The sequence below is a fragment of the Leptonotus elevatus genome, chromosome 18 (genome assembly GCF_054856555.1).
Source record: "Leptonotus elevatus isolate MCC_2025b chromosome 18, RoL_Lele_1.0, whole genome shotgun sequence".
In the NCBI taxonomy this organism is placed as follows: Eukaryota; Metazoa; Chordata; class Actinopteri; order Syngnathiformes; family Syngnathidae; genus Leptonotus; species Leptonotus elevatus.
Window position 1 is genome coordinate 2,937,396 of NC_141256.1, and position 12,051 is coordinate 2,949,446.

The 12,051-nt window shown below is 38.9% G+C and overlaps 1 protein-coding gene across 6 annotated transcripts in view; it reads right to left on the minus strand.

The window, feature by feature from the left end:
• enah (ENAH actin regulator) overlaps nucleotides 1-12,051 on the minus strand; it is a 106,315-nt gene that overhangs the window by 63,300 nt on the left and 30,964 nt on the right. For 2 of the 6 annotated variants that reach the window (XM_086061288.1, XM_086061287.1), the window contains exon 1: nucleotides 2,130-2,539. The exons of 2 other annotated variants lie outside the window; for them this stretch is intronic. In XM_086061288.1, the coding sequence (XP_085917414.1) occupies nucleotides 2,130-2,221 (92 nt within the window). In that variant the 5' untranslated portion in view covers nucleotides 2,222-2,539. Of the gene's footprint in view, nucleotides 1-2,129; nucleotides 2,542-2,570; nucleotides 2,943-12,051 lie in introns of those variants that run through there. 2 more of the 6 variants (XM_086061284.1, XM_086061283.1) reach the window with 2 other exon arrangements.

The window sequence follows — 12,051 nt, forward strand, 5'->3', positions numbered from 1 at the left end:
TTTTACTGGATTTTGACTGATTTTGCAAGGTACACAGAATATTGTGTTCTATTGCTATAAAGACATGGAACCTACCAAATTAAAGATTAGAGTCTCTTCTTTCATCATGAAAAAAGTACATTTGTATACGTTTCCGTTCTGCAGCAATTAGCATTAGAATATAGCTAACTTTCATCATTATTCACAAACCTGTTGAAAACACTAGCAAAAAGAGCTTGTTGCAACGTGGCCCTGGCTGATCTCGTATACTTCGCTGCCACCTGCTGGCCATTTTTTACCATTGCTTTAAGCAACCTCTTCATGTCAGAAGCTGTATTAAAGCCTTCTGTATGCTCAAACATAAAAAAAGCAAAAAATATATAAAACGTATAAATATGTTTTTGGGATTGAAGGACAAAGTATTGAAAAATATATTCATATGTTTTTGGGAGTATAGGACAAACTATTTCAAAAACGTATTCATACGTTTTTGGGTATGAATGAGTTAATATCGAAATTAGGATGATATCAGTCATGTGAACTTGCGCCACTTTAGAACAGTACTTAACTATATTTTAGTGCTTTCAGGTAATTAAATTGTTTTAGTTAATCACACAATTTTCCGTAATCCATCACGATTAATCAACATTTTCTACTTCTGCTTGAATGTAAAACTATGAAAAACAAAGACTGTTTTAAAAGATGTATTTGGTCCTTGAATAGAATACTTCTCCTGTAAAATACAACTGTAAACAAATCAATTAATCAAAATGGACTATGCCATTTTTTTCTCATAGACACAATTCTCAGAACTTCTCGCTTTCAGGTTTAGTTGTGCCCACCAACAGCACACTTTGTGTAGATGATAGGCCAAAGACGGACAACTGGTATGCCGTTTGATTTTGGCTTTGTAAAGTGTGAAAATACTTGCGATTTCTCCAACAAGCATCAAGTAAAACTACCTATAGTCCGTGTTTGCCCAGCTTTGCGCTAGTGGCTATATTGGCTGCAGGTTATAAGCCATAACAGGAAGTAATATTAGTTCACAATATTAGTGTAGCTCATACTACCAGAGGCAAATTCAGTGTTGTGTGTTTTTTTTGTTTTTTTTACATACTTGGTCCCAAAAAAAAAAAAAAAAAGATTCTTATAGGACACTCTTTCAATCAGGCATTGGATCAGGAAGCTATGAATTATACTGATTCTAATATCAAATAGCAATTCAATGCTACAACAGTTTACCTGGCTAATCCAGTTATATGCTGAGATTCAGCGATTTGCAATTGCTCGTCATAAAAGCCATTCCGGGCGGCACAGTGGCTGACTGGTTAGCATGTCCGCCTCCCAGTGCTGAGGGTGTAAGATCGAGTCCGGGCTTCGGCCTTCCTGGATGGAGTTTACATGTTCTCCCTATGCCTGCGTGGTCTTCTCTGGGTACTTTGGTCTCCTCCCACATTCCAAAGACATGAGGGCGTTCTGAATTGTCCCTAGGTGTGATTGTGAGTGTGGATGGTTGTTCGTCTCTGTGTGCCCTGCGATTGGCTGGCAACCAGTGTACCCCGCCTACTGCCCGAAGCCAGCTGGGATAGGCTCCAGCACCCCTGCGACTCTTGCGAGTAATAAGCAGTCACGAAAATGGATGCATGGATGGAAATCCATTCCTTGTTCTTGTTTACAAATACACAGCAAGAAATCTGCTGAAACTGAAAACATATGTGTAACAAAAACTCATGGCTGTGAAGAGAGAGTTATATGTAAAACGTTTTATGAAATAATTGTTTTACATTTATCCTGTAAAACGTTACTTTTCATAGAATGATGCTGACCGTCTTGGCAGATTTTATACACATCACAAGTTTGAGGTATGAGTCTCAGATGTGCATTCACGAAAATACACCTTCCGTTTCTGCTGTCTAACCCAAGAGAGCGAGACAATCAATCTAAGTACTTCAAATGCTACAGTAAAGGAAAGATTGAATGGCACAAAAAAAAAAAACTCAATTTGCAGTCAAACAGCATTTCACATTGTGCTGTCTTTAAGAAAGTCCCTCTCTCCAACTACACTGAGCAAGAGAATAGCAACATGAATGGATAGCAAAACAAAACAACAATGAGTCATCTGAAAACCATCTTTGACAACAGCTACCTACCGATGAATTTCCATTTTGGCTGGCAGCACACATCTTTCATTGAGGACGAAAATGGAGGATTTGCAATGTGGACCAGAAGAATGGACCTGCATGTCTCCACACACAGGTTCGTGGACTTCTTGTTTTCTAAAGCCCCACCAGTCCCACTCCTCACTAGTCCTTACCAGCTTCTGTTTCTAATATGCTACAAGCGATTCCCCAGAGTTGTGTCTTTTTCTCAGGTAGACCTTCTCTATCTTCATATATTTTTGGTTAGTATCCCAGGTAATCTGGCAATTCAGGTAGACCTTCTCTATCTTCATATATTTTTGGTTAGTATCCCAGGTAATCTGCCAATTTCCTTCTCTTTACCGAACTGTTGTCCTATTTGCCATATCTTCGTTCCAGTCACCCCCTCCTACAGAATTTAGGAAAAGCCACAGTATTAAGGGGATTTCTTACTTATTCATACGTGCCATGTCAGCAAGTCAGCCAGTAAGTGGAAGCGAGCGAGCCATCGAAAGAGTCGGCGGTGCTTTTCCCATGGCAGCAGCGCCCGCCAACAGACATACACAGTTCATTCAGTCCTGGCTTTCTCGCTGCATCCGCAATAGCAGTCAGGTATCCAGGCAACAGGCTCTTGCGCTCTCGGGGCTCCGTGACAGAGACTGTGGGAAAGCTGCTATTGGGGGAAACACCCCACAGTAGAACCATATAGCCCACTTTGGCTCAGCTCCGGAAGGTGGTGGGGAGTGTCTGTCTCTCTCTGCTGAAGCTAACTCACTGCTTGCATCCCACTTGATGTCACAGTCTTTTATGTGTTCATGGCTCGCTCCCTTCCTCCCTTTCCTATCTTCATTTGCAGCTAATCAGCATGAGTCTCTGTATGCGCTATTTGTAACCCGCCAGACGCCCACCTAACTCTGCTCCCTCTCTCTCTCTCTACCTCATAGAGAGAGAAATATGTTAAGTAAGTTTGGAAGACTGAGCCAGTCATAATTAATAATGTTTGATGGCACTGGAACAAATACCATTCAAACACGATGTTAAACATGCACTGGTGACAAGAATTCCGAGCACTTTCAGCCTTTGAACTTTAGATATTGTCAGCTTATTTCTGCCTGCAATGTAATTCTCTGCATTTGTTTCACAATTGAATGTGGCTGGCTACAATTATCATACTAGTTTACGATCAGTGTTACTGTGAAAATGACCCCACGAGAAGGAATTACACACTCGTCCAAACGTAACGATTTGATGGTTCTCGCTTGTCTAAATCTACAGGGTTTTCCAGCCAACCCAACCAAACTTTTATTGAAGATGCTGCAAATCTTACTGGCTTTTACTGGTTGCTATGCCGACACTTATGCTTGCTTGGGAATTTGCCCTACAGTGGAAGTAAAAACAAACTGCTGGCACCATCATATTTTAGCACAGAGCATCTGTGGGCTTTTCTAAACATTGCATTTGACAGATACAGAATCTTTGAATTAGAAAAATGGTATTTGGGAAAAACTGTTTAAATATTGTTCCTGATCTTCTGCTTGTACATTTAAAATACATACATATGTATAATCTAAAATTAAGTTATACTACATTTTGCACAAAAGACAATCAGGAACATTCAGATTGGAAATGGGCTATTTTGCCTTTTTACTGTGATGACTTAGTCATTTTAAAACAATATTTGTAACGAGACAAAGAGCAATTTCTGTGCTTATGAAATAAACCACAAGATAAATTATGTGAAAATTAACATTTTTAATTGTAGTTAAATGACAAATGGATAAAAAGAAAACTTGAACTGCAATCTGTGTAAGGTTGGGATTTAATAATTTCAGAGAAATTATAATCCATTTCCTGATATGATAATCAGTTGGTATCAAACTATCAAATGTACTAAAATGTGGTCCAAGCGGGGTTTGAACCCAGGTTCTCTGTGGTGGCAGGCAATTGCTCTAAGCACTGAGCTGACTTGACTTGTTCAGATTCATGGCTAATGGTGTATTTATTTTGAAAAGTGTCGTCTGATGCTGAAAGATAACATGCATTTAATCAATTCAGTGAAATTATAATCAATTTCCTGATATGATAGTCAGTTGGTACACATGTATATCATGTAGTATAATGGCCATCAAGGATATATTTGCAATGCACAGTCCTCCGACTGTACATTGCAAATATATCCATGGGATTCAAACCTGCGACCTCCTGGTTACTGGACAATGCACTTTACAACTGCGCCACCGAGCTGTATCAGAGACCTGGCAATGATGATCAATTGTATGTACGGAAGTGGGCATGGACAGTTCAATGTCAGTCCCATTGAAAATGAATGGGGGAAAGTTGATATTTACCGTTAAATTGAGTGAATACTGTAAGTAATGTGGAATCAGACGATATATTCCCCGGCATGAATTTTTGAAGCAAGTTGAAATTCGAACGGTGTAAATCGGTATAAGTATTATGTGGGAGTTGTTTCACGGCAAAAAAGTGTGGAGAATAAAAATCACAATAACATATGTGGGAATGATTCAGCAATCTATGATGTCTCGCGCTGTGGCACAGTGACTGAGGATTTAGCACAACTGTCTCACACTTCTGAGGTTGTGAGTTTGAATCAGGGGTCTGGGCTTCCTGTGTGGAGTTTGCATAGTTGTCTCTTGTTACTAAGGCTTCCTCCCACATTTAAAATTTGTTTCTTGGTGTAATTGGTGAAACAGAATGATATGTCGCAAGTAAAATCGTAAGTTTTGGTATCATACAATAAATTTCACCAAATTCGCTAGTCAGTCTTGGTCAACAGTAATGCTAAAATAATTTAATTCCCTTTGATTGGGTTTATCGTATGAATCGCTATGACAACTCTGTGATTGACAGACACTTGGCAAAAAAACAGGACGCCAGGACGGGACTTGCATATTAGGACAAAACAGTAAGGTCGGCGAAATCCACCGAGACACTGGACCCAAGGCTCAAAAACGGGAAATCTGGTCACCCTAGGCTAGGGGTGCAGCAATTAACTGATTTTACGATTAACCGTGGTTTTTAAACATCAGGATTAAATAACCGCAGCTGTTCAACAACATCGGTTATTTCCGCTCATGTACGGCGCAAAATGAGCCATGCAGCATAGTTCATAGCTCTTGTGTTTCCACACGGCCCATTTAGCGGGGGCACAACAACACAGGGCTCATCTTTGAACGCCGCCTGGGGAGAGTAGCGTACCCGACGACTGTGGGTAGGATTCTGATCCCTGGACCAGGTTGAGTGGACATGGGGAAAGGGGAGGCCGAAACAAGGTGGCAGGGTGGAGGCCCCGCACCCACCGCCAGAAACCACCGGCACACCGCTACCCGCGCCGCCGCCACCGACCGACCTTCCCCCCAGTGAGCTGATATTTGTTGGATTATGTTTTCTCTACAAATCTAAAGGAGTATCTCTCTTTAGAATTAACATGTTTCAAAAATTGTGTCAAGTGCAAGACACTTTTTTTTTTTACTTGCTTCAGTTATTCAGGAGTGTATTCATGTGCTGGACTGTGTTGTGTTCTCGGGGTAGGGCAGGGTAGGGTACATAATGTAAACACCGGAGAGGGTAACATTCTGACATGTACACAGATTTACAATGACAGGGCTGCAAGGGAACACTGTACCAAATAGTCAGGGGTCGGACAACAAAGCTTGAGGATAATCTTCTGCCCCTTTCTTAATGCTGTAGAATAAAATCTACTTTATTTCCTGTCAGATGCTGTGTTTGTATTTGTTTTTTTTTACTTTGTTGACTGCTTCTACATTAGTGTATAATTGTGAATATAATGTTTTGGTTTAATTAGTTTATTATAAGTAGAGTGCCTTGGCCAAAATGCGGTAGAAGGTCACTGTGAAATTCAAGTTGCAAAATAGCAAGAAAAATAAGAGAATTGCTTTTTTTTTTCATGAATTGAAGTGTTTCAACTGATGCAATTAGCTCACGCCAGCTGTGTCCAGCTCATTAGATTATGACAGTATGATAACACGCACAAAAATGTAAAAAAATATATATATTTGGGTACATAAAAAACACTTTTTTTCATTGAACACAATCAATTAAGTTTTTCAATCAAATACAGACTATTGGGTACATTAAGAAACGTGTACCATGTTAAGTTTAAAGGAATACATGTAAACAGTCATCTTCTGTTTTAAATCTTACTAGTAAGTCACAGTGTCCCATCACGAGAGAGACATTTTTAGAAGAGGGCTACTCATGTTGTAATTGGGGCTCACTAGTACCAGCTGGCATCCTTGTTTTCTTTTCTTTTCTTAGGGCAGTGCACATTAATCATCAGAGCAAAAAATCATCCATGTTTGCAATGTCTGTGTAGTCATGCTTCGTCAAAAAAAAAAAGTGACTGGGCCCAATGATCTTCAAAGAGGTGCCTCGTTTACTCAACTCTGCAAGCAGCCAATCATATTGTGCCTTGCTTAAAAGTCCCCTAAAAAAAGAAACAAAGAGTTCATTACTGGTGATGGGGACTAATAGTGGTCATTTAAACCTTGACTTTTTAAAACCATGCCTAGTGCCTAGGAAAAAATGTACTGTACTGGCTACGCAATAACTGACGAGAGTACCCTGAAATATAAATCCAGGAAGATGTAACCCGTGCCTTGGGAGACAACCAGTGGCAGAATGACAATGGAAGTTTGTCACACTTCACAACACAGAGTGGAACTTTGCTTAACCACCGCACGCACGTCAAACGCCGTTATGGTCAAAGGACAATTGACAAGATGAGAGAACACAAAGAGGCATCTTTAACCCAATAAAGCTGGGAGCGCATTACCGCATTTCTACCATTACAACGGGAGCGCTCTTCTACCTTTGAAGCCGGGAGAGAGGATACATCATTTTGTTTTGTTTTGACGAATTCTCGGTCTCTTAGCTGATGAAATGCATCAGAATATACACAAGAGGCACGTCTTGGAATTTTATTCGAGCATTAATGGCAGACACAGTTTCACGGGAATTATTAAATAAATGACGCGATTAGGGATAGACCGCTAATCGGCCTGGCCGATTATTGGCACCGATATTGGGCATTTTGACGAATATCATTATTGGCCTTAAAAAAATCTGACAGCCGATAAAACATCAATCTAAAACCTTTTTTTTCTCAGGGAACTATCTATTTATATGTTCAGCTAACTTTATAAGTGATGCTGCTGACCCAGGGAAATTTCTAGACAATTTGTTTTAATGTTGAACAAAAACAAAGAAATGTGAAAGTTTAAGATTTCAGGTATTTAAGATTTCAGGAAAAAAATATTCACTGTAGAAAACTAGACCTATGGTATTTACATGTATAAGTACCATTTAACATGTTTTAGTACTAATAACCTTGGGAGCTCCCTGAACGTTTTGTTAAAAATTGAAAAGGATGTCTAAGATTAAAAAATAATAAAAATAAAAAGTATACATTTTGAAAACTCAGAAAAATTGTTCTAAGTCAAGATTGACATTTGTATTTCAAAAAGAAAAAAAATGACGCCAATATATTTTCCCCCTTTTTACTGAAAATAAATATCCGCTCCAAATATCGGTTGTTGGCCTCCTTATCTACTAATTATCGGCATCAGTATCAGCCCTGAAAAAAAAACATAGTCTATCTCTAAACGCGATTGACTTTGGTGCGAGAGGACTTCGAATCAGTGCAACCAGTCGACAATGACATATTGTTAAGAAATATGTTTGTAGACGAAGATGTTGAAAATTTCGACGGCTTTGTAACGGAATGGACGACGAATAATTACCACTCGATCCCCCAAGGTCATTACAACTGCGCTCCAGTGTTGAAGGTAAATATACCCGCAGGTTTGCGACACATTTGTTCGTTTATTTATTTTTTTTAAAGCAAAATGTTGAAAGTTTACAATTGAGTGAACGGCACCGGTGTAAGCTCTGAAATGGTTATGAAATTATGTTTCTATCTGCTTCAGGAGCTGAGATATCAATTATTTGTAATATTGTTGAATTTCCAGGAAAACTTCAGGTTTTCGGGGGTGACTCTAAAGTCACTCATAGGTTTTAGAGGTATGTTTTGCCAGGCGCTTTAGGCCTTAATGGGTTAATAGGCTACTGCCTACAGCGGCACAGATGATGTGAGTAAATGATTGAGTTGAGGGGAGCAGGAACAAGTAATATAGACATACTACTCTATGTGGAGGAAAGTGAGTGAGCAGTTGCTCATTTGCAGGAAACAGGACAGATCCCCCGCCCCAAAACAATCTGCTTTCACATGGCTGTTAAAAAAGGATAAGTGGACTAATACTTGGAGTAGTTTTACAAGAGCGTGTCGGAGACATTTTAGTAAGACACGAAGGGCCTGTTCTAATTTGTGGGGAAATTGATGGCTCTAATCAACAGCTGTCAACGCATCTTGAGGAGGACAGCGGGACATGGTTTGCCCAGCGGTAGCTTGGTATAAAATATCTGACCCCAGCGCAACCCCCGCAGTCAGACACTCTTATGAACGTCTCAGGGGGAAAAGCACAATTAGGTTCTGTATCAAGTGGCAAACAGATGCACCAAAACTATAAGGCAACGAAAACTGATCACAAATCTATTGTCCTTCCATAACAGGTGGTGCGAGAACTTTTCAATAGAGACGGCGCCTCTTTAATATTTATTTTACAATAATATTTATCAGAATATAGAGGATAGAATCACCCATTATACTTTCATCAATTTGTATTGAAACACATACAGATTAGTTTACATGGCTGCTGCTGTAATAAGACCTTTTTTTCTTTTAGAGGCTAGTCAATTTATGTCATTTGTCAACCTAAGAGTTACGCTAGCCTTGACTTTTTTGAATAATAGCCGACATACCTAAAACTTTATGGTGGGTTTCTAACTAACCAACAAACAAATGAAAGCGTAAATGGTCTTTTCTGATTTAAAAGGAAGGGTGACTGTAATGACAAGTTTGCTCTATATTGTTTATTTGGTTGTTACTAACATAACTATGAGATAAATTTTTCACAAACCATTTCCAGTACATTTTGTAGAAACTTTATTTGGACGTACGCCGCCATTGTTATTTACGTGGCAACGCATTCAGTGAGTGCGTAGTGACGTCAAATAGCGGCTAGCTTTCTGCCGAGCAACGTGAAACGCCTATCAAGACAGCAAGGTAAGTCTCGTAGCGTTCCTAAAGAAAGAGCATGTGATCGGGAGAGTCACCCTCCCCCCACGCCGTGCTCTCGTCATTCACCAGGCGCATTCAAGCGTTTTGATAGTCTCTTGAGGAACCCTACGGAGGCTTAACTTGCTTTCTCTATAATTGGCGTTTCACATTGCTTGGCAGAGAGCCTGCCGCCATTCTACGTCACTACGCTCTATGCACTGAATGTGTTGCGATGTAAATAAAAATGGTGGCGTACGTCCAAATAAAGTTTCTACAAAATGTATTAAACAGGAAATGATTTATGAAAAATGAATCTCATAGTTATGTTAGTAACAACCAAATAACTAATATAGAGCAAACTTGTCATTACAGTCGGGTTTGCTTTTAAAAAAGCATGAATGGCCAGATTGGCTACTAGGTTACCTTACCATGCAACAACCTAGTAATACAGCCACTATTTTTTAGTTCAATTTTTTAAGTACAGATGACAAAAAAAAAAAAAATTAATTAAGAAAGTACAAGATAATAGGGGTGACACCAGGGATTTGGGCCCCCTGTGCGCAAATTGAAACCAGAGGGAGTCCTTGGTTTACTTTACAACGGGGTTCTCCAACTTGCCAAAGTCTATCACTATGCCCCACTAACACAGTAGTAAAGTCATAATTTCAGTAAATATTATAATTAAAAACACAACAACAACAAAAAACTGGATAGGATAACAGTTAAAAATGTCCCATGTTCTCGTGCTGCGTTATGATATTCTGACATTGCTGAGCAAACTAGTTCATAATGTTCATAACCTCAACACGTCAGCACTGTTGCAAACCAAAGATGTCCTGTACTAGTTGTTTTTTTCAAGCCTCTGTTAGTCATGAGCCCTTACAATAACAGTCAGTAGTTGGCAATGACCAGCACTATGCCTTTACTGTGTTCACAGACTGCTGCCAGTTCTCCTCCGAAACTATCTTTGAAATACCCTACGATGCAGAATATGTCGGTTTAGACTTAACCGTTGCGGGCTTCTTTACAATACACGTATCAATACGGAGGTGTCAGAATCAATATTCGTTCATAAAGTTTCCTGGCACATCTCTGAAAGCTGCTCCTTGCTGTGCAATGCGCACACATGTCGACCAGGCATGGTATTGGCGTAAACCGGTTAACATTTAAAGAACAAAACATTGTTTCCCACCCTGTATAATAAAAATAGAATTTGGGTATGCACATGACTGTTTTCATATTTAAAAAAATCTATGTAATGTAAAATATTGGGATACGTATTGCCTTGAAGGCCATGTATTGGGATACACATGTATCCTGATACGTATTGTATCGTAACCCCTGTATCGTGATACACATTGTATTGTGATGTTGTTGACAATACCCAGCACTATCATCAACTAGAGCTGTCAACATAAAACAATTAATCGACAAGTAATCCATTATCAAATTACTCAACAACTATTTTTAGAATCGAGTTATCGTTTGGGGCCATTTTTTATTTAAAAATTGTCCAAATCCTCTGATTTCAGCATATCAACAGTAATTGTTCACTGATTTCTGTAGTCCTTCATGAAAGAAGACTGATTATCTTCTGTGTTTAATCAAAATAAGACATTTGCAAACATCTGTTTTTACTTTGGAAAACATTGACCGAACCAGTAACATAGTACAACATTAACCCCCCCTTCCTTTTTTTAATTACTATACGAATACAACGTACAAAATAAATACCAATCACTGGTTAATAAACAGTAACCAAGGGGGAAAAAATTACATTTTAATGCAATTAACTGATTGAATAATCTATAGATTAATCACTCCTAAAAATATTCAATACTAGTCTCAACCATGGAATTTTTACAAAAGGCAGATTGCCTATATGTGGCAACATGCTGAATATCGGCGCCAATAATTAAACACTATCTCAATTGGACACATACATTTTTAAAAATGTTTCTTCTACTTAGAGACACATTTAAAATCTTGCATTGTATGACACCATTGCCATTTAAATGTATTGCCAAAATTACACCGTTGTCATTCAGGTTGCGTCAGTACCCATTCACACACAGCTGTGGCTTCTTTTTCCATAATGCATTCAAGTGGATTCATGGGTCTCAGATAACCCCACTTTTGGATTTCCTATTATTACATTATGATCAGTCAATATCAAATTAGCTCTGAGCAACCCATAAAGACGCCAGAAAGACAAAGACAAAGGTTAAAAATAATCATGAACATTTAACATAGCAGAGCATGCAAGCAGCAGTACACTTCAATTCTCTACGCATGGTCAGCAGCATAGCGCTGTATTGTTGTCATATGACCTGCACTGGTTCTGCTGCCCCGCCTGGACAATTATGTCATTGTTGCCGGGTAAATTTGCCACATAAGGCAAGTCTGACACCATGCTGGCAGATGCGCAGTACAGTATTATTTTAAACAAGGAATCACTCAGCAAAGACTGTCAGTAATGTTTACAAGCTTGGCCTTTGAAAACCTGGTACGTCCAGTTAACTTTATTTCAGGAGTGAGGAAATTGAGTCACAATTCTCCTGTTCCTATCCCTTTCAGCTTGTGACCAGAAGGTAAAACAAAATGGTCAAACCAAGTTAACGTTATGCAAATACTGTATTGAGATTTTCCATCAAAATTAATTATAACAATTAACCACTACTTGGTTTATTAAAACAACATATCAATGATTTATAAGTAGGAATGTCAACATTAGTGCGTTAATTTCAAGTTCCTTTAACGCCACTCATTTTTTTA